Source organism: Lithobates pipiens, unplaced genomic scaffold, assembly GCF_037356315.1.
Source record: "Lithobates pipiens isolate NorthernLeopardFrog02 unplaced genomic scaffold, aLitPip1_a1.2 Scaffold_1, whole genome shotgun sequence".
Taxonomy (NCBI): domain Eukaryota; kingdom Metazoa; phylum Chordata; class Amphibia; order Anura; family Ranidae; genus Lithobates; species Lithobates pipiens.
Genome location: NW_027507685.1, coordinates 262,463,155 through 262,486,607, shown reverse-complemented (window position 1 = coordinate 262,486,607; position 23,453 = coordinate 262,463,155). Strand labels below are relative to the sequence as shown.

Here is a 23,453-nt window from a genome sequence, read left to right as displayed (position 1 = left end):
ACTTCTTCTCCCAATGGTCCATTATCAGATCACACTCATCTTCACCTATCCATGTCTGCAGTCAGATCCATCTCTGTTGCCTCTTTCTTCCCCTTCTCCAATTGTTTCCTCCCTGCCTTCCAAAGCCATGCCCATAGATTTTCAGCTCATGCTCTACCTCCTCCTTCTTTCCTCCTATTTATGATCATCTCCTCCCTGCCATCTTTCTTCATGGCCCGAAGGTATCAAAAGGTATTCTCCCTGAAAATACACTATAGTAGCTGTAGATATTTGTGGCGCTACCCCCCGAGGGAGCCGCGGGATATTGCCCAGGTTATTTTTCCCCGTAATTGCCCCGGAGCCAGGCACATGCATGTTCACAGTCACTCTTTGGCTGAATGAATGACAAGTCCAGGGGTCTTCTTTTTGGTGTTTTTATTTTTGGGGTAACTTGGATAGGGATGGGAGAATTGAAGTGGAATATTTTCAAAAAGAATGACGTAAAAGATGGGGACAGAAGACTTCCTTCTGTGAAACTGAAGCAAAAGTCCTTCCAAGAAAAAGTTTTGCCCAGGGTCCTATCAATATTAAAGCCTGGCACAACCAGCCTACCAGGTTCTTTTGCAGGGGCGGACTGACAACTCATGGGGCCCCCGGGCAATAGGAGATGATGGGGCCCCCAGGCAATCAGAGATTATGGGGCCACACGGTATACACACACACAGTATACAATCACACAGTATACACAGACATGTTTCTATTGGCTGAGAAGGTACTGGAGAAGTGGGGCAGCTATAATCTCTGGATTTTTAGACCAAAAGGATGTCAGCAAGGGATATTTCTACATACTGTCCTTGGTTTTACTGAGGCTGGCAATGCTGATGGGGCCCCCTAGTGGCCCAGGGCCCTCGGGCAGTGCCCAAGTGGCCAAATGGTCAGTCCGCCCCTGTTCTTTTGAGATTATCGCAAGTGGCCAGGTCAGCAGCCCAAAAGTCTCTCTCTGTACTCACAAATGTCCTAGGAAAGTTGGTTGCCTCCTTCCAACATCCATGCAACATTTTTTCCCCTGTGATACCAGATTAGACCCTTCAGACGCCCCTCAGTCAGCTCTCTGTAATTTCAACATCCAAGTCCCACAAAACAGCAAGCACATGGCAGGGTTGCCCAGAGGACAGACAGCCCTCCAGACTAGACTTCTCCTCTCCAGGATAGCACTGCTCCATATCTCTGAGTATTTATACAGACTCCCAGCAGGCTTCAGGGCCACCCTTCCTGAGATTGGCCAGGGCTGTATAAATATTCATGCTGCCATTTGCATTGTTCTACACCTATGTTCAGTGATGGCTCCTCATAAGGAGCGCAGGGGTGCCCCCCCCCCCCCCCCCCAATCCATGCGCCTGGCTCATAATCTCTATACAGGGCACTGGACGCATAGATTTCAATGTTTTTTTTAAGTGCTAAATTGGCTTCAAAAAGGGTGGGCTTGTAGCGCAGAGCACTTTATTACATTAGTGAATTAATATTCGCTAATGTCTTCCTGCTTTCCCCTTCTGGACAATCAGGAAGTGGGTCCTGAGACCCGATGGGCCAGGAGTCCTAAGTCCTGATTGGCCAAGAGGAGAAGAGACCACCAGAAATCAGGAGGAGCTGGGCAGGGGGGGGGGGGGAAGGGGACCCGCTGAAGCTGCAACTTGGATGGGGTAAGTGTGGGGCTGGCGGGGGGGGCCATGGTGGGTGACGAGCGAACGAGGCGGCGATCAAGCGACGGCACGGGGGGGGGGGGGTTTATTGGCTGGCTGGCTGGGGGGGGGTGAATGGCTGGCTGGCTCCTCCCCCCCCCCCCCCCCCAAAGAAAATTGAGCACTAGCCACCAACCTGGAAAGCAGAGGAAGCAATCAAACCTGCAGCAGCTGAAACACAGATCAGACCAGAATAATCAATTACAGTGAGAACAACTAAATGTACCTAATAGCAAAGCAGCAGCTCTGCCAGAACTGCACTTACCTAACCCTATCGCCTATCTGGGAAGGTGCCACATATTGAAGAACTATTAGTATTGCCTATGTCAACCAATCAGCTTGTACCTTTAAGGAAAGGCAGAGCCTCTGACGATTTACTGTAAGACTAATTATATCTTCTCACTTCTTTATCTCTTCACCGCTTCATAAATTTCACTAAAATACTTCACTAATGGTTGGCTTTTCAGTGACACAAACTTCATGAGAAATGCATTCTGCCTCCAGTTCCTCTTTTTTACTTTCCTTTCTTCTTATTTATACTATCAGGTGACAGCCCTGCACTGTAGGGAAAAGTTATTGTAACATTTTGCTACATTTTACCTCCATTTTTAGATATAATGACTCAAAGCCAAACCTTGACTATCCCATGTAGCGAGTAGGGTCAGACAAAAGGGAAAACCATCCATTTACATATATTGTGTTACTTTATATTTAGAATAACATTTCCAACCACATGGAAAAGGTACATTTCAAGACAGCTTTCACTATCAACAGGAGCGGCCGGCCCATCAGGGGCGCAGGGGCGCCGCCCCCCTAGTTTGCATGCGGAGATGCATGTGGGTGCCAGACTCATGGGTTTCTATGAGGTTTTTTTTTCCCCCTCAAACCGCATGTTTAGAGCCTGAGGCTCTAATTGGCTTGAAAAAAGGTTGGGCTCAGGCAGTGGCATCGGGAGGGGGGGGGGCTGGAGCCCTGAATGGGTCCCCGAAAAGCCCCGGGTCTCAGGGCATGCACCATTCTATTGTTATCCCCGAGCACTGATCTGATCCCGAGCGTCGCCGAGTGCAGCCGAGTGACATAGCAGGTCCCGCCTTCTGGAGCCTGCAAGCGCCTATGATGGACGTCCCACTGGTCCAATGTCGGGACCGCGGGACGTGTGACGTCCATCATAGGCGCTGCAGGTTCCAGAAGGCGGGAATTACAATGCGGCCGTCCCGCCACATCACTGTGAGATCCCCGCTCGGTGCTCGGGCGGGCGGCTCTCCTCTCCTCCTCTGGCTTCCTGCTGTGATGATGATGGGTGCACCGCACACCATGGCTGAGCTGAGCTGCTGCAGGACACATGAAGTCTGTCTCCTGGTCAGATAGGTCAGGTAGGTCAGTGTATGTCAGGAAGGTAGGTCAGTGTGTGTCAGTTAGGTCAGTGTATGTCAGGTAGGTAGGTCAGTGTGTGTCAGGTAGGTAGGTCAGTGTATGTCAGATAGGTAGGTCAGTGTATGTATGTCAGGTAGGTAGTTCAGTGTAAGGGTCAGTGTGTCAGACAGGTGAGTTTAGTGGTCAGCATTGATGGGTGCTGGTAAGCCAGACAGCAACCTAGCAATGCCCCTGGGCTCGGGGCCCTGAACCCATCCACTTGTGACACTAGCGAATCAATATTCAGTAATGTCTTCCGGCTTCTCCTTCTGGCCAATCAGGACAAGAGGCAGATCGGGTTGGCCGGGAGGGGAAGCTGGGGAAGGATTGTTTGTCGGCCCCCTCCCAAATTTTTTTTTTAGCACCATGCGCTACTGACTGTCAGTACTGGGAGTCAACGCGTTTCCTGGGACTTTAGATACATCACTATAAACGTGTACATATACTGGACACTTGACCATCACACCTTTTTCAACCTCCTATTCCAGGAACATTAACATGAAGTTGTGAAGAGTGTGTCTGTGGGAGTTTGCATCTATTCAGCCAAAAGAGCTTTTGTGGGGTCAGGTGCTGATGCTGGATGAGAAGACCTGGCTCACAATCTGTGTGCCATTTCCTCCTAAGGCCCCTTTCACACTGACGGACTGATCCATAGTTCTCTATGGAGCGGCGGATGTCAGCGTGCATGTGTCCGCTGATACCCGCTGGCATCTGATCCATTCCTGTCCGCTAAAAACAGAAGGATTGGCATCCATTCCTCATCTGTCGGTGGATCGGATGACAGTTCGATGGAAACGGACTGTCCCCATAGAGAACAGCGAGCCGCGTCCGCTCTGTCATCCGCCTGCTCAGCTGGTCACATACCTTGTTGAGGCCAAGCTGATAGGAGGGCTTTTACTTACACCTCCTGTCCTGTTCCTCCTGAAGGTGGTGACAGGATATAACAGGGCACAAAGTGGATCGGGTGCCTGGTTGGAGATCCTGAATGGAAGGTACTTGCAGCAGGTGCCAAGCAGCAGGCAGACTTGTGGACCAGCAGATGCAGAAGAGCAGGTAGAGACTGGTTGGCTGGCAACTGCGGATGCATGAAAGCAGGCGTGGGACAGCAGGCAGCCTGGTGGGCTGCCAGATGTGGATTCAGTGCAGCAGGTGCAGGAGAGCAGGTAGACTGGTGGGCTGGCAGATGCGGATGCATGACAGCAGGTGCAGAACAGCAGGCAGACTGGTGGGCTGCCAGATGCGGATGCATGGCAGCAGGTGCAAGACAGCTGGCAGACTAGTGGACTGGCAGATACGGATGAACGGCAGCAGGTGTAGAACAGCAGGCAGACTGGTGGACTGGCAGATGCACGGCAGCATTTGCAGAACAGCAGGCAGACTGGTGGACTGGCAGATGTGGATGCATGGAAGCAGGTGCAGAACAGCAGGCAGACTGATGGACTGGCAGATGCAGATGCACGGCAGCAGGTGTGGAACAGCAGGCAGACTTTTGGGCTGGAAGATGGGGATGCACAGGCAGCAGGTGCAGAACAGCAGGCAGACTGGTGGACTGGCAGATGCAGATGCATGGCAGCAGGTGCATGACAGTAAGCAGACTGGTGGGCTGGCAGATGCGAATGCATGGCAGCAGGTGCAGGACAGCAGGCAGACTGTTGGACTGGCAGATGCAGGTACACAGCAGCAGGTGCAGAACAGTAGACATAAACCAAGCTGGTAAGCAGGAGAATGCAGGATCTCGGGTAGTCAGGCAGGCAGAAGTCGGTAACAGCAAAGCAACACAGGTACAGAATTGGATCCAGAGCAAAGTCAAGGCTAAGCCAGGGTTAGTATCAGATGCGCAGAGAAGGCACCGGAACGGTAGGCAAAAGACAGAATCGGGTCACAAGGTGGGTCAGCAACAAGGTATCAGGAGCAAGCAGAGTAATACAGGCTGGATATACACAGGAACAAACACAGGATCATGTCACAGACAGTAGGAGAGGACAACCACTTAGCAATCTTCTGGTCTCTGGAGCCCCGTTAAATAGGCAAGTGAGCGCCAAGTATTCACACGCTAATGTGCATGTGTGTGCGTGTGTTGGGGCCCACTGGTTGCCACTGGAGAATCATTATGCGCATGCGCACGAGTAAGGGAACTTCTAGTTGTCACGCGAGAATTATTATCACGTGCACATCTTGAGTTCCTCCACTCCAAACTGGTCACACCATGTCTTTATGGAGCTGGCTTGGTACACATGGGGGCACAATCATGGGGGGAACAGAAAAGGGTCTTCAACAAACTGCTGGGGAAGGTTGGAACTTAATTGTCTAAAGCAGCTTTTCTCAACCTATTTAGCCCAGAGAAACCCTTAATAATTTCAGGTCTTGGTGAACCCATACTTAACCACTCCCGGACCGCCGCACGCCGATATACGTCCTAAGTTTGAAGAGGACGTATGTGCTGCCATGACCCCGGTGTTCTCTTTTTACAGCCGGCCGTCCGGTTTCCGATGATAGTGGTCTCTGCAGCGGATTCGCTCTCCCTCCATTCAATATGTTGCTAAATGTTGTACCTTCATTAAATGTAACCATATTGATACACTTAGAGGCTCCTCTCTTCTCTTTTATACTTTGTAGCTTCTGCTGGTTTTGGCTTTACATGTATGGATGTTGCTGAGTTATGTAAAACTATTCGTTTTTTTTTTTGTCTTTTTTTTCTTGTCTTTTTTAATTGTAGTCTGGGGAGCCTCGAGATTGTATAGAATTTTAACCACTTACGGACCGCCGCACGCCGATATACGTCCTTACTTTGAAGAGGAATATTGTTGTTATGCCATAACCCCCGGTATCCTCTTCTTTGGTGGTCCACTTTCCAATAAGTGTGGTCTCTGTGACGGATTCGCCGCATGTTCACTGTTATCGGCGGCGGGAAAGGCCCCCCCCCCTCTCCCGCCGCGCTCCGGTGCCCTCTGCCGCTTACCAGAGCCGTCGTTGGCGGCGGAGGCGATCGGATGCTGTCACAAGCTGGGTATGGAGACGAGTGAGGTGGAAGATGGCCCCCCCCCCACCCGTCTTCATACCATTGCAGGGCGGAAGCGACATCAAAACAGCACTTCCGCCCATAGCTCGTAAAGGGAAAAAAAATGTTAATTATTTTTTTAAATGACAATTTTTTTTTTTTTTTTTTTATTTATTGCATTTTAGTGTAAATATGAGATGTGATTTTCTAGCAAAAAAACCTCAAAAAAACTGTTTTTAACTTGTAAACAATAAATCTCAAAAAGAGTCTCGGCCCTAAAGTGGTTAAAGGGGGCCCTGACCGGAAAAAAGGGCCGGAAAGCCCTACTAGGCGTCAGTTTGCTCATTTCTAAATGAGGCATTCTATGTAATGAAAAAAAATGTATCAATTTTTGTTTAGTTCCTGTTTTTCAAACACAATGGCAACAATGTTGACTTTGTTGTTCCTCGTGGTCACTGAGAGGACACTTTCACAAGACGTGGCCGGCAGCATTTCACAAACAAGCAGACGTTCTTACAAAAGGAACAGTTTAAAGTTCTTCTTCTAGAGAAAACTGCGAGAAAAAAAAAAAAGTCTTCTCAGGTTGGGGGGGGGGGGGGGTTCAACAGACGGATGTAACAGGTTACCGAATCTTTTATATATTCTTTTGGTTTTAGAATGTTCAAGGCACAACAAAAAAAATATGAGATATGCAATTGTATAGATAAAGATTATACAGATTGTAAGTATAAACAGGAAAAAAAAAAAAAGTAAATACATTTGCTATACAAAAAAAAAAAAAAAAAAGAAAATACATTTGCTACGCAAAACAAAAAAAAGAAAGAAAATACATTTGCTATACAAAAAAAAAAACAAAATAAAAAAAAGAAAATACATTTGCTACGCAAAACAAAAAAAAGAAAGAAAATACATTTGCTATACAAAAAAAAAAAAAGGAAAAGAAAATACATTTGCTACACATAAAAAAAAATAATAAATTTGCTACACAAAAAAAAAGAAAGAAAATACATTTGCTATACAAAAAAAAATTAAAAAAATAATAAGAAAATACATTTGCTACACAAAACAAAAAAAAGAAAGAAAATACATTTGCTATACAAAAATAATAATAATAAGAAGAAGAAAATACATTTGCTACACACAAAAAAAAAGAAAGAAAATACATTTGCTATACAAAAAAAAAAAAAAATAATAATAAGAAAATACATTTGCTACACAAAACAAAAAAAAAGAAAAAAAATACATTTGCTATACAAAAAAAAAAAAAGAAAAGAAAATACATTTGCTACACAAAAAATAAAAAAAAGAAAGAAAATACATTTGCTATACAAAAAAAAAAAGAAAAGAAAATACATTTGCTACACAAAAAAAAAATACATTTGCTACACAAAAAAAAAAGAAAAGAAAATACATTTGCTGCACACACAAAAAAAAATGAAAATACATTTGCTACACAAAAAAAATGAAAATAAAAGAAAATACATTTGCTACACAAAAAAATTTAAATACATTTGCTACACAAAAAAAAAAAAAGAAAGAAAATGCATTTGCTACACAAAAAAATGAAAATACATTTGCTACTTGCTACACAAAAAAAAAAAAAAAAGAAAATACATTTGCTACACAAAAAAATAAATAAATAAAAGAAAATACATTTGCTACACAAAAAAAAGAAAGAAAATACATTTGCTATACTGGATGTTACATAAGTAAACCTTAACCACCTGACCTACGGTATTACCCCCCTCCCCCCCCCCCCCCCCCTTTCAGAACCATTTTTTTTTTTATATTTATAGCACAGTATTACTTTAACCACTTCAGCCCCGGTTTTTATCCCCCCCCCCCCCCCCGCGACCTTCCTAACCAGAGCACGTTTGTGATTCGGCGCTGCGTCGCTGACAGTTGCGCGGTTGTGCAACGTTGCACCCAAACAAAATTGACGTCCTTTTTTTTCCCCACACATAGAGCTTTCTTTTGGTGGTATTTGATCACCTCTGCATTTTTATTTGTTTTTGTTTTATTTTGCACTATAAACAAAAAAAAAGAACTAGAAAACAAGGGGTTCCCCTAGTGGTGGACTTTGGAGGCACATACACCAGTAAGTATAATAAAATACAAAATGTATTAATTAGATAAATAATCATAGAGAAATTGAAATAGCAATGAATTCTATGGCTAATTATATTATGTATGGGTGATCGATTCACCAATTTTCTGCATAAAATGTACTATGTTTTTCAATTTCTCTATGACATGATCTTTTTTATCTAATTAATAAATTTTGTATTTTATTATACTTACTGGTGTATGTGCCTCCGAAGTCCACCACTAGGGGAACCCCTTGTTTTCTAGTTTTTTTTCACTATTGCATGTGGCACAACAAAATTGCTAAACTTTGCCTTTCTACTCAATTTTCTTAAACACAAAAAGAATGACAATTTTGAAAAAAAAAATATTTTTTACTAAATTTAATAAATGTAATATCAATTAATATGAATATAATATTTAATAAATATCCCCCAAAAAAATATATAAAAAAAAAAGAATTTATTTCCTCAGTTTAGGCCGATACGTATTCTTTTACATATTTTTGGTTAAAAAAAAAAATCGCAGTAAGCGTATATTGATTGGTTTGCGCACAAGTCATAGCGTCTACAAAATAGGGGATAGATTTATAGCATTTTTATTATCATTTTTTTTTTATATTAGTAATGGCGGCGATCTGCCATGTTTATCATGACTGCGACATTATGGCGGACACATCGGACACTTTTGACCCCCTGTTGATTTTGTACATTTTCCCCACTGACAAAGAAATGATTTTGATGGTCGGTTAATTTTAACAGTGAGAGACAGAATTATAAAAATATCCAGAAAAGCGCAAAGTAATACATTTGCATTTTAATGAGAGAAATAAGTTTTTGATCCCCTATCAATCATTGAGATTTCTGGCTCCCAGGTGTCTTCTATACAGGTAACGAGCTGAGATTAGGAGCACTCTTCTTAAAGGGAGTGCTCCTAATCTCAGCTTGTCACCTGTATAAAAGACACTTGTCTACAGAAGCAATCAGTCAATCAGATTCCAATCTCTCCACCATGGGCCAAGACCAAAGAGCTGTCCAAGGAGGTCAGGGACACGATTGTAGACCTACACAAGGCTGGAATGGGGCTACAAGACCATCGCCAAGCAGCTTGGTGAGAGGGTGACAACAGTTGGTGCGATTGTTTTCAAATGGAAGAAACACAAAATGGAAAGAGTATGGGGACAACTGAAAACCTACCAAGACATGGCCGTCCCCCTAAACTGACTGGGCCGGGCAAGGAGGGCATTCATCAGAGAAGAGCCAAGAGGTCCATGGTAACTCTGGAGGAGCTGCAGAGATCCACAGCTCAGGGGGGAGAATCTGTCCACAGGACAACTATTAGTCGTCTCTCCACAAATCTGCCCTTTATGGAAGAGTGACAAGAAGAAAGACATTGGAGAAAGAAAGTCATAAGAAGTCCTGTTTGTAGTTTGTGAGAAGCCATGTGGGGGAGGGGGCAGCAATCATGTGGAAGAAGGTGATCTGGTCAGAGGAGACCAAAATTCTACTTTATGGCCTAAAAGCAAAACGCTATGTGTGGGGGAAACTAACACCGCCCATCCCCCTGAACACACCATCCCCACCGTGAGACATGGTGGTGGCAGCATCATGTGGTGGGGATGGTTTTCTTCAGCAGGGACAGGGAAGCTGGTCAGAGGTGATGGGAAGATGGATGGAGACAAATACAGGACAATCTTAGAAGAAAACCTGTTAGAGTCGGCAAAAGACTTGAGACCGGGGCGGAGGTTCCCCTTCCAGCAGGACAACGACCCGAAACATCCAGCCAGAGCTACAATGGAATGGTTTACATCAAAGCATATTCATGTGTTAGAATGGCCCAGTCACAGTCCAGACCTAAATCCCATTGAGAATCTGTGGCCAGACTTGAAAATTGCTGATCACAGACGCTCTCCATCCAATCTGACAGAGCTTGAGATATTTTACAAAGAAGAAGAATGGGCAGAAATGTCCTCTCTAGATGGGCAAAGCTGGTAGAGACACCCCCAAAAAGACTTGTAGAGAAAGGGGGGTTCTACAAAGTAATGACTCCGGGGGGCGCCATACAAATGCCCCTCCCCCCACATTTTTCACATATTTATTTGTATCATTTATCATTTTCCTTCCACTTCACAATTATGTGACACTTTGTGTTGGTCCATCACATAAAATCCCAATAAAATACATTTACGTTTTTGGTTGTAACCTGACAAGATGTGGGGAATCTTCGAGGGGTATGAATACTTTTTCAAGGCACTGTAATATAACGCACATTCGTGGATTGAGACCCCGGAGAATACAGATGATCTCCGTGTCTGTCAGGTGGTGGGGGGGAGGGGAACTTGCCCAATCCCCCCGAGTCTTCCCTTTTATTTACATGAGATCTGGGTGACGGTGATAAGCTCCAGACACTTCAGATTGCCAAGTCGTCTCTTTCACAAGTGACACAATGTCCGGGGACAGATGAGGTGGTGACGCACCAAGTGACGTCACATCAGTGCACACGTCTCTCTGCGCTTAGACATGAGTTTTCAACCACAATAAAAAGTCATATATATCTATCTATCTATCTATCTATATCTATATCTATATCTATATCTATATCTATATATATATATATATATATATATATATATAATCGGGTAAAATAAGTATTGGACACATCACCATTTTTCGAGGTAAATCTATTGGTAAAGGTGAAATTGCCATGACATTTTCCCACATGTCGGTAACAAGCCATGCAATCCACACATACAAAGACACCAAATCGAATACATTCAGAAATGAAGTTCTGTGTAATAAATGGAAGGACATGGGGAAAAAAATTACTGTACACATGAAGAAAGGGAGGGGCAAAAAGGCATGGAGACACCAGCTGAAATCTATCAGTAATTAGAAAGCAATCCTGCCCCTCGTCAGGGCAAATTAATATCAGCTGGTTCAGTCTCAACTGACGGCCTATAAAAAGGTGTCTCCTTACCAAGGTGTCCCACAAGAAACATCTCACGATGGGTAAAAGCAAAAAGAGCTCCCTCAAAACCTTCAAAACCTTATTTTTGCAAAACATACTTATGGCATTGGTTTACAGAAGGATTTCTAAACTTCTGAATGTTCCAGTGAGCACTGTTGGGGCCATAATCCGGAAGTAGAAAGAACGTAATTTCACCATAAACCGGCCACGACCAGGGGCTCCTCGCAAAAGATTTCTGACAGAGGAGTGAAAAGAATTATCAGAAGAGTTGTCCAAGAGCCAAAGACCACTTGTGGAGAGCTTCAGAAAGACCTGGAATTAGCAGGTACAACAATAAGTAACGCACTCACCTGCCATGGCTTGTATGCATGCTCACCACGCAATAATCCAGAAGTAGAAAGGATGTAATTTCACCATAAACCGGCCACGACCGGGGGCTCCTCGCAAAAGATTTCTGACAGAGAAGTGAAAAGGATTCTCGGAAGAGTTGTCCAAGAGCCAAGGACCACTTGTGGAGAGCTTCCTGGAGACCTGGAATTAGCAGGTACAACAATAAGTAACGCACTCACCTGCCATGGCTTGTATGCCCGCTCAACGCGCAATAATACGGAACTAGAAAGAACATCATTTCACCATAAACCGGCCACGACCAGGGGCTCCTCGCAAGATTTCTGACAGAGGAGTGAAAACAATTCTCAAAAGAGTTGGTCAAGAGCCAAGGACCACTTGTGGAGAGCCTCAGAAAGACCTGGAATTAGCAGGTACAACAATAAATAATGCACTGACCCGCCATGGCTTGTGTGCACGCTCACCACGCAATAATCCAGAACTAGAAAGAACATTATTTCACCATAAGGTGGCCACGACCAGGGGCTCCTCGCAACATTTCTGACGGAGTGAAAACAATTCTCAGAAGACCACTTGTGAAGAGCTTCAGAAAGACTTGGAATTAGAAGGTGCAACAATAAGTAACGCACTCACCCACCATGGCCTGTATGCCCGCTCACCATGCAACAATTTGGAACTAGAAATAACGTAATTTCACCATAAACCGGTCACGACCAGGGGCTCCTCGCAAAAGATTTCTGACAGAGAAGTGAAAAGGATTCTCAGAAGAGTTGTCCAAGAGCCAAGGACCACTTGTGGAGAGCTTCCTGGAGACCTGGAATTAGCAGATACAACAATAAATAATGCACTGACCCGCCATGGCCTGTATGCACGCTCAACACGCAATAATCCGGAACTAGAAAGAACATCATTTCACCATAAGGTGGCCACGACCAGGGGCTCCTCGCAACATTTCTGACAGAGGAGTGAAAAGAATTATCAGAAGAGTTGTCCAAGAGCCAAGGACCACTTGTGGAGAGCTTCAGAAAGACCTGGAATTAGCAGGTACAACAATAAGTAACGCCCTGACCCGCCATGGCCTGTATGCACACTCACCATGCAATAATCCGGAACTAGAAAGAACATCATTTCACCATAAACCGGCCACGACCAGGGGCTCCTCGCAAGATTTCTCACAGAGGAGTGAAAACAATTCTCAAAAGAGTTGGTCAAGAGCCAAGGACCACTTGTGGAGAGCTTCCTGGAGACCTGGAATTAGCAGGTACAACAATAAGTAATGCACTGACCCGCCATGGCCTGTATGCCCGCTCACCACGCAATAATACGGAACTAGAAAGAACATCATTTCACCATAAACCGGCCATGACCAGGGGCTCCTCGCAAAAGATTTCTGACAGAGGAGTGAAAAGAATTCTCAGAAGACCACTTGTGAAGAGCTTCAGAAAGACTTGGAATTAGAAGGTGCAACAATAAGTAACGCACTCACCCACCATGGCCTGTATGCCCGCTCACCGCGCAATAATCCGGAACTAGAAAGAACGTAATTTCACCATAAACCGGCCACGACCAGGGGCTCCTCGCAAAAGATTTCTGACAGAGGAGTGAAAAGGATTCTCAGAAGAGTTGGTCAAGAGCCAAGGACCACTTGTGGAGAGCTTCCTGGAGACCTGGAACAGGTACACAATAAGTAACGCACTCACCCGCCCTGGCATGTGTGCCCGCTCACCACGCAACACTCCATTGCTGAAGAAAAAGCTTGGTGAAGCTCGATTAAAGTTAGCTGCACAACATTTAGATACACCTGTGAAATACGGGGAGAATATCGTCTGGTCAGAGGAGACCAAAATTGAACTCTTTGGAGGCAATAACATACACCATGTTTGGAGGTCACATGGCACATCACCCCAAAAACACCCCCATACCAACAGTGAGGTTTGGAGGCGGGAACATCATGGTGTGGTCGGGGCTTTTTTTCAACATATGGTACTGGCAAACTTCATATCATATCATTGAAGGAAGGATGAACGGTGATAAAAATCAGTGGCCACCTACCAGGATGATGAAGATGAAACGATGGAGGACATCTGAGGAGGACAATCATCCCAAACACAAAGCCATGGAGAAAGAAAATAAAGCTGCTAGAATGGCCCAGCCAATCACCTGACTTGAATCCAATAGAAAATATATGGAAAGAACTAAAGATCGGAGTTTATAGAAGAGGCCCATGGGACCTTCAAGATATGAAGACGGGACCTTCAATGTTTGAAGACGGGCCCACGGGACCTTCATAATTTGAAGACGGGACCTTCAAGATTTGAAGATGGGCCCACAGGGCTTCAAGATTTGAAGATGGGCCCACGGGACCTTCAAGGTTTGAAGACAGGACCTTCAAGGTTTGAAGATGGGCCCACGGGACCTTCAAGGTTTGAAGACAGGCCCATGGGACCTTCAAGGTTTGAAGACGGGACCTTCAAGATTTGAAGACGGGCCCACAGGTCCTTCAAGGTTTGAAGACGGGCCCACGGGACCTTCAAGGTTTGAAGACGGGCCCACGGGACCTTCAAGGTTGGAAGACAGGCCCACGGGACCTTCAAGGTTTGAAGACAGGTCCACGGGACCTTCAAGGTTTGAAGACAGGCCCACATGACCTTCATGATTTGAAGACGGGACCTTCAAGATTTGAAGATGGGACCTTCAAGATTTGAAGACAGGACCTTCAAGAATTGAAGATGGGACCTTCAAGATTTGAAGACAAGACCTTCAAGATTTGAAGATGGGCCCATGGGACCTTCAAGGTTTGAAGACGGGCCCACGGGACCTTCATGATTTGAAGACGGGACCTTCAAGATTTGAAGATGGGCCCACGGGGCTTCAAGATTTGAAGATGGGCCCACGGGACCTTCAAGATTTGAAGACAGGACCTTCAAGATTAGAAAATGGGCCCACAGGACCTTCAAGATTTGAAGATGGGAGCTTCAAGATTTGAAGATGGGACCTTCAAGATTTGAAGATGGGACCTTCAAGATTTGAAGATGGAACCTTCAAGATTTGAAGATGGAACCTTCAAGATTTGAAGACGGGACCTTCAAGATTTGAAGATGGGCCCACAGGACCTTCAAGATTTGAAGACGGGACCTTCAAGATTTGAAGACGGGACCTTCAAGATTTGAAGACGGGACCTTCAAGATTTGAAGATGGGCCCACAGGACCTTCAAGATTTGAAGATGGGACCTTCAAGATTTGAAGACGGGCCCACGGGACCTTTAGCATTTGAAGACGGGACCTTCAAGATTTGAAGACTGTTTGTGTGGAAGAATGGTCCAAAATCACAGCTGAGGAACGCATGCGACTCGTTTCTCCATACAGGAGCCGGAGTCTTGAAGCCTCCATCACCAACCAAAGATTTTGTACCAAGTATTGAATACATTTCAGTTAGCGGGGGTTCCAATACTTTTTCCTGTGTCCTTCCATTTTTATTACACAGAACTTCATTTCTGAACGTATTTGTTTTTGGTGTCTTTGTATGTATGGATCGCACGGGTTGTCCGAGGAAGCCGTTCCCGCCCAGGAGAGGAGGCGGTGCAACCGGCGCAGGGCGCGTTGTGATCAATTCTAATAGCGGTAAACGAAAGCCAGGTTTCAGGTTTTGTCATTTTGCTACGTTTTGTTTCCTTTTTGCAGATCCCAGAAGATGAAAACACGCACGCCAACGAAGACGGGAAACGCAGTGCGGGAAAACTAAGCAAGAAATGGCGGGCGGTGATATCGCGGACAATGAACAGGAAAAGCGGCAAGATGATGATGAAGGCCATGGCTGACGAGATGGTGAGAGGAGATCGGGGGGCAGAGAACAAAAACATTTCCTTTCCTTTTCGATTAATTATTTACATGAATTTGTTTAGTTTAATTTGTTTTGTTTTTTCGGAATTCGTTTTGGTTATTCGTATTCTAAAATCGATTCGAATATTTCAGGAATTCGAATCGATTCAAATAGTTTTCGAATCCGAATCGTTTTCCAATGACAATGAAATAAAATAGAAAATAAAGGAATAGAATTGAAAAAAAAAAATTAATAGAATGGAATTGAATATAACAGAATATAAAAGAATATAATGTAATAGAGAAAAACAAAAAGAAAATAGAATAGAAAATAAAGGAATAGAATAGAAAAAGATAGAATAGAAAATAATATAGCAGAATATAAAAGAATATAATGTAATAGAGTAAAACAGAGTAAAATAGAATAGAAAATAAGGTAATAGAATAGGAAAAAAAATAGAATAGAAAAGAACATAACCGAATATAAAAGAATATAATGTAATAGAGTAAAACAGAACGAAATAGAATTGTAAATAAGAGAAAAGAATAGAATAAAAATGAAAAGAATGAAAAAAGAATAGAATAAAATAGAAATAATATAACCATCTTCCTATTCTAATCTATTCTTTTTGATTCTATTATTTTCTTTTCTATATATTGTATTATTTTCTATTCAAATTAAAATGTATTCTATTCAAAATTTGAATTTTGGAAGATAGTTATATTCTTTCTATTGTATTCTATTCTATTCTGTTATTTTTTTCTACCCTATTCTGTTATTTTCTATTCTATTCTATTTGAATTTTGGGAAATAGTTATATTCTTTCTATTCCATTCTATCCTTTTCTTCAATTATATTATTTTCTATTCTATTTTAGTATATTCTATTCTGTTTTACTCTATTATATTCTATTCTTTTATTTTCTGTTATGTTCTTTTCCATTCTATAATTTTTTTGTATTCTATTCCTCTATTTTCTATTCTATTTTATTCTCTTTAGAAAACGATTCAAATTTGAAAACTATTCTAAATTGATTCAAAAACTATTCAAATCAATTCGAATTCTGTCCAAATTTTTTTCCTGTTATTTTTCTGTTATTTTCTATTCTATTCTAATCTATTCTTTTCTATTAGAATTTTGGGAAATGGTTATATTTTTTCTATTCCATTGTATTCTTTTCTATTCTATTATAGTATGTTCTATTCTTTTTTGTATTCTGCTTTACTCTATTATATTTTATTCTTTTATTTTCTGTTATATTCTATTACTTTTTTTTATTCGATTCCTCTAGTTTCTATGCTATTTTATTCTCTTCAGAAAGTCGGAAACTATTTGAATTAGAAAATGATTTGAAATTTGATTCGAAAATTTTTCGAGTCAATTCGAATTCCGTCCAAATTTTTTTTTATGGTTGTTATTTTCTGTTATTTTCCCTTCTATTCTAATCTATTCTTTTCTATTTCATTCTATTTGAGTTTTGGGAAATGGTTATAGTCTTTCTATTTCATTCTATTCTTTTATTTAATTCTATTATTTTCTATTCTATTTTAGTCTATTCTATTCTTTTATTGTATTCTGTTTTACTCTATTGTATTCTATTCTTTTATTTTCTGTTATATTAATTTCTTTACTTCTATTTTGTTCTATTCTATTATAGTCTATTCTATTTTTTGTATTCTCTTTTACTCTATTATATTCTATTCTCTTATTTTCTGTTATATTCTTTTCTATTCTATTTTTTTTCTATTCTATTTCTCTATTTTCTATTTTATTCTCTTTAGAAAGTCGAAAACCATTTGGATTTGAAAACTATTCGAAATTGATTCGAAAAGTATTTAAATCAATTTGAATTCCGTCTGAAATTTTTTTCTGTTATTTTTTATTCTATTCTAATCTATTCTTTTCTATTTGATTAACAGAATTTTGGGAAATGGTTATATTCTTTCTATTCCATTCTATTCTTTTCTTTAATTATATTCTATTATAGTCTATTCTGTTCTATTATTGTATTCTTTTTTACTCTATTATATTTAATTATTTTATTTTCTGTTATATTCTTTTCTTTAATCATATTCTTTTCTATTCTATTATAGTCTATTCTATTCCTTTTTTTTATTCTGTTTTACTCTATTATATTCTATTCTTTAATTTTCTGTTATATTCTGTTCTATCCTATTCAATTTTTTTCTCTATTCTATTTTATTCTCTTTAGAAAGTCGAAAACTATTCAAATTTGAAAACTATTTGAATCAATTTGAATTCCGTCTGATTTTTTTTTCTGTTATTCTCTATTCTATTCTAATCTATTCTTTTCTATTTGATTATTAGAATTCTGGCAAATGGTTATATTCTTTCTATTCCATTCCATTCTTTTCTTTAATTATATTCTATTATAGTCTATTCTATTCTTTTATTGTATTCTGTTTTACTCTATTATATTCTATTCTTTTATTTACTGCTATATTCTTTTCTTTAATCATATTCTTTTCTATTCTTTAATTTTCTGTTATATTCTTTTCTATTCTATTGAATTTTTTTCTCTATTCTATTTTATTCTCTTTAGAAAGTTGAAAACTATTCAAATTTGAAAACTATTTAGAAAATGATTTGAATCAATTCGAATTCCATCTAAAAAAAATTCTGTTGTTTTCTATTCTATTCTAATCTATTCTTTTCTGTTTGATTCTATTTGAATTTTGGGAAATGGTTATATTCTTTCTATCCCATTCTATTCTTTTCTTGAATTCTATAATTTTCTATTCTATTTTAGTCTCTTCTATTATTTTATTGTATTCTGTTTTTACTCTATTATATCCCATTCTTTTATTTTCTGTTATATTCTTTTCTTTAATTCTATACTATTATTTTTTTTTGTATTCTGTTTTACTCTATTATATTCTATTTATTTTATTTTCTGTTCTATTCTTTTCTATTATATTCCATTTTTTTTCTATTCTATTCCTCGATTTTCTATTCTATATTAACCTCTTTAGAAAGTCGAAAACGATTCGAATTCGAAAACTATTCAAAATTGATTTGAAAACTACTCAAATCAATTCGAATTCCGTCCGAATTCTTTTTGTTATTTTCTGTTATTTTCTATTCTATTCTAATGCTTTTATTCTTTCTATTCCATTCTATTATTTTCTTTAATTCTATTCTTTTCTATTCTATTATAGCCTATTCTTTTTTTGTATTTGGTTTTACTCTATTATATTCTATTCTTTTATTTACATTTTTTCTATTCTATTCATTTTTTTTCTATTCTATTCATTTTTTCTATTCTATTGCTTTATTTTCTATTCAATTTTTTTCTCTTTAGAAAGTCGAAAACTATTCAAATTTGAAAACTATTGGAATCAATTCGAATTCCGTCTGAAATGTTTTTTTTCTGTTATTCTCTATTCTATTCTAATCTAATCTTTTCTATTTGATTCTATTAGAATTTTGGGAAATTGTTATATTCTTTCTATTCTGTTCCATTATTTTCTTCAATTATATTCTATTATAGTCTATTCTATTATTTTATTGTATTCTGTTTTACTCATTCTATTCTTTTATTTTCTGCTGTATTCTTTTCTTTAATCATATTCTCTTCTATTCTTTAATTTTCTGTTATATTCTTTTCTATTCTATTTTTTTGTTTTTTTCTATTCTATTCATTTTTTTTTCTATTCTATTCATTTTTTTTTCTATTCTATTTTTTTCTCTTTAGAAAGTCGAAAACTATTCAAATTTGAAAACTTTTTGAATCAATTCGAATTCAGTCTGAAATTTTTTTTTCTGTTATTCTCTATTCTATTTTAATCTATTCTTTTCTATTTGATTCTATTAGAATTTTGGGAAATTGTTATATTCTTTCTATTCTGTTCAATTATTTTCTTCAATTATATTCTATTATAGTCTATTCTATTATTTTATTGTATTCTGTTTTACTCTAATATATTCTATTCTTTTATTTTCTGCTATATTCTTTTCTTTAATCATATTCTTTTCTACTCTTTAATTTTCTGTTATATTCTTTTCTATTCTATTTCTTTTGTTTATTTTTTTTTCTATTCTATTCATTTTTTTTCTATTCTATTCATTTTTTTTCTATTCTATTGCTCTATTTTCTATTCTATTTTTTTTTCTCTTTAGAAAGTCTAAAACTATTCGAATTTTAATCTATTCTTTTCTATTTGATTCTATTAGAATTTTGGGAAATTGTTATATTCTTTCTATTCTGTTCCATTATTTTCTTCAATTATATTCTATTATAGTCTATTCTATTATTTTATTGTATTCTGTTTTACTCTAATATATTCTATTCTTTTCTTTAATCATATTCTTTTCTATTCTTTAAATTTCTGTTATATTCTTTTCTATTCTTTTTCTTTTGTTTATTTTTTTCTATTCTATTCATTTTTTTTCTATTCTATTCCTCTATTTTCTATTCTATTTTATTCTCTTTAGAAAGTTGAAAACGATTCGAATCAATTTGAATTCCTTTAAGATTTTTTTATTTTTTTTCGTTATTTCGGATTTGTTAAAATTCGGTAGTATTGCAATTCGTAAAAATTTGAATAAATCCGAATTTCTGAAATACAAAAATTTGTCCAAATTTCGAACGAACCGCGCATGTCTGTTGTGGTCACTATTTGGCTATTTAATAAAGCGGCCCCTGAGTCTCTTTTATATCCCCCCCCCCCCCCACAGCTGCCTGACATGTTTCAGACACTGGGGGCGGGGACGGGGGGGACACTAGGAGGACCTGAGCAGAGAGTTGATGTCCTTTTTATTGTCCATGCCGGGGACACAAGGACCTGCGAATCCCCAGAAGCGGGGGTCACACCGATGGGCTGTGCATTATAAGCATTTTCCAAGGGGAACTACAAATCCCATGAGGCATTGCAAGGCTTACAGCCACAGGCCTGACCCCCCAGAGGCTGATGGGATTTGTAGTCCCGCCCCCTGCTTTATAGCTGAGGCCTCGGATCACATGTGCTGTATTATGTGTTGTGTGTGGGCGGAGTCCCCCTTTTAACCTTTCTCATTGTGTCCTGTAGGGGGAGACGGGGGAGCCGGGGTCATTGTCTCCGACGTCTTTAGACGGCAGTTTGGACGGGAAGCTCTCCGATCCGGAGGACCATCCGCACACATCTGTCAGCAGACAGACCTCCATCGGTGAGTGTCGTTTCCTGCAGCACGACGAGGGAGACTGCAAATCTGGAATTTTTTTTTTTTTTGGATGTGGATCTTTTAGTGAATGTATCAAGTAATATGTCAGGTATTTATTAGTCTCCCAGAGATCACAGCGCCCCCCCCCCCCCCCGATGACATCTTCATCTGCTTTTCTCCCCAGGAGGACGGCACCATCTTTGTTCAGTCATCATTCAGGGTCACAATCTACGCCCTGGACCGGGGGGAGGCAACCCGTGGCCCTCCAGCTGTTGCAGAACGACAGGTCCCATCGTGGGAGTAATTGGAACTTCCAGCCTTGCAATGCCTCATGGGAAATGTAGTTCCACAACAGCTGAAGGGCTACGGGTTGCCCCCCCCCCCCCCGATATAGACTGAGATGGCAGTCGTGTGAATACAGGAGCTGATTGTGTTCGCAAACGTTTGACACAGATCAGCCTCTGCTGCAGCTTCTCATTTTGTGACTTGCTGCATAGTTACAATGTTGCAGTCTGAGCTCTGGGGGGGGGGGGGGGGGCGACTGAGGAAATGCTTCCTCCTGCCTGCAGCAGACTGGTGACATTGTCTCAGCCTTGGAGAGAGGCGACTGAAGGAATGCTTCCTCCTGCCTGCAGCAGACTGGTGACATTGTCTCAGCCTAGGCAAAGTTACTAGGGCAGAGGAAACTGAGAAAATGATTCCTCCTGCCTGCAGCAGACTGGTGACATCGTCTCAGCCTTGGAGAGAGGCGACTGAAGGAATGCTTGAGGAGATTGAGGTAATGCTTCCTCCTGCCTGCAGCAAACTGATGACATTGTCTCAGTCTAGGAAAAGTCACTGGGGGAGAGATGACTGTGGAAATGTTTCCTCCTGCCTGCAGCAGACTGATGACATTGTCTCAGACTAGGCAAAGTGACTGGGGGAGAGAAGACTGAGGAAATGCTGCCTCCTGCCTGCAGCAGACTGATGACATTGTCTCAGCCTAGGTAAAGTCCCTGGGGGAGAGATGACTGAGGAAATGCCTCCTCCTGCCTGGAGCAGACTGGTGACATCATCTCAGCCTAGGCAAAGTCACTATTTCAAAGTAGGAATTATGCAAATACCAAATGATAACATTGACTTGGCACAGGCCAGCAACAGGCCTTTCACTCTGCTGGGCCCATATATCTCTGGAGGGTCTTCCAGAATTCCTAGGACCTCCAAGAATTCCATAGTTCCCAATATTGAGGCTGGATGTGACCTCTGACCAAAAGTGATATTTCAGCCTTTGAAGTGCCCGTTGTTGTGTATTATCACCAGCTACCTACCTGAAAGATAAAGTGCTATAATACTTATCTGTTAGTTGCCTGTTTGTTGCTGACCTGAATTGATCTGGCCACTCTCTTGCCTGCTGCCTGCCTTGATCCCTGCCTGAACCTGACCACTCTCTTCACTGCTACCCAACATGACATCTGCCTGGACCAGACTACTCTCTTACCTGCTGCCTGGCTCAACCCCTGCCTGGACCTGATTTCTCTCTTGCCTGCTACCTACCACAGCGTCTGCTTCGGTCAGACCACTCTCTTACCTGCTGCCTGCCACAACCTCTGTCCGGACCTGATTACTCTCTTGCCTGCTGCCTGGAACTAAATGCTCTCTTGCCTGCTGCCTGGAACTAAATGCTCTCTTGCCTGCTGCCTGGATCAACCACTGCTTAGATCTGATTACCCTCTTGCCTGCTGCCTACAATAACATCTGCTTGGACCTGACTACTCTTTTGCCTGCCAAATACCATGACCTCTGCCTGGACCTGACTACTCATTTGCCTGCAACCTTATTTCGACTTCTGCCTGGACCTACATATACCTGGCTAATCCCCTGCCTGAACCTGAATGCTCTCTTACCTGCTGCCTACCACAACATCTGCTTGGACCTGACTGCTCTATTGCCCGACACCTACCATGACCTCTGCCTAAACCTGACCACTTTCTTGCCTGCCACTAGGGATGAGCTTTGTGTTCGAGTCGAACGTACGTTCGACTCGAACATTGGCTGTTCGTGCGTTCGGCGAATTCCGAACGTTTGGGCCGTTCGCGTCAAAATTCGAGTGACGCGCGCGCGGACCACAATGCACTGCGATGGCGCAGTGCATTGCTGCCCGATGATTGGCCAAGCATGCACTGTGACCCCGCATGCTTGGCCAATCGCAGCGCCGGCAGCGAGGAGAGCCATGATTGGCCACAGGCATCCTGCCAGTGGCAAATCATAGCTCAGGCTGTGTAGTGCACGCCCCACACTATATAAGGCCGCCTTTGAGGCGGCCTCGTGTAGTGTGTTGGAATCTGAAGCAGTGGGTGTTCTGTGTACCTTCAACACAGTACACACCGATCGTTTTTGGCTGATTTCCTATCTTGCTGCTGTGTAGTGGTTGTTGTCTGTGCCCTGACTGCAGTATACACCACTATATTCACCTCACCTATATAGCTAGTGATCTAGCTTTAACCACTTAACAACTGCCCATTGCCGATTAACGGCTTCAGGGCGGTTGTTTAACTCAGAGAGGCCGTTAATTAACGGCCTCCCAGAATTCTGCTCTCGCGTGCCCCGAGGTGTGCGCACTCGAGAGCATCCGTGACCGCCGGGTCCACAGCTCATAGCGGCCGTTTACCACATGATTGCTCCGTCAAATGACGGAGTGATCACTTGGAAACAAACCGGCGTCATGTTATGACGCCTGTTCCTCCCTCCTCTTTCTGTACCGATCGGTACAGCGGAGGGGAAAGAGATCGGTGTCAGCAGCGATGTGGGCTGCATCTGCAGTGCCCACATCGCTCCTCACCGAATTTAACCCCTCAATTCCCTGCCAATACTCTGCAATACCAGTGCATACTCTGCAGTACCCTGCCATTACTCTGCAGTACCCTGCCATTACTCTGCAGTACCCCGCCATTACTCTGCAGTACCC

The 23,453-nt window shown here is 41.5% G+C and overlaps 1 protein-coding gene across 1 annotated transcript in view; it reads left to right on the top strand.

Annotated features, from left to right (window-relative positions):
- SASH3 (SAM and SH3 domain containing 3) overlaps window positions 1-23,453 on the top strand; it is a 77,962-nt gene that overhangs the window by 23,812 nt on the left and 30,697 nt on the right. Inside the window, exons 3-4 of the mRNA XM_077485365.1 lie at window positions 15,211-15,354; window positions 20,398-20,515. Coding sequence (XP_077341491.1) covers window positions 15,211-15,354; window positions 20,398-20,515 — 262 coding nt within the window. The remainder of the gene's footprint in view (window positions 1-15,210; window positions 15,355-20,397; window positions 20,516-23,453) is intronic.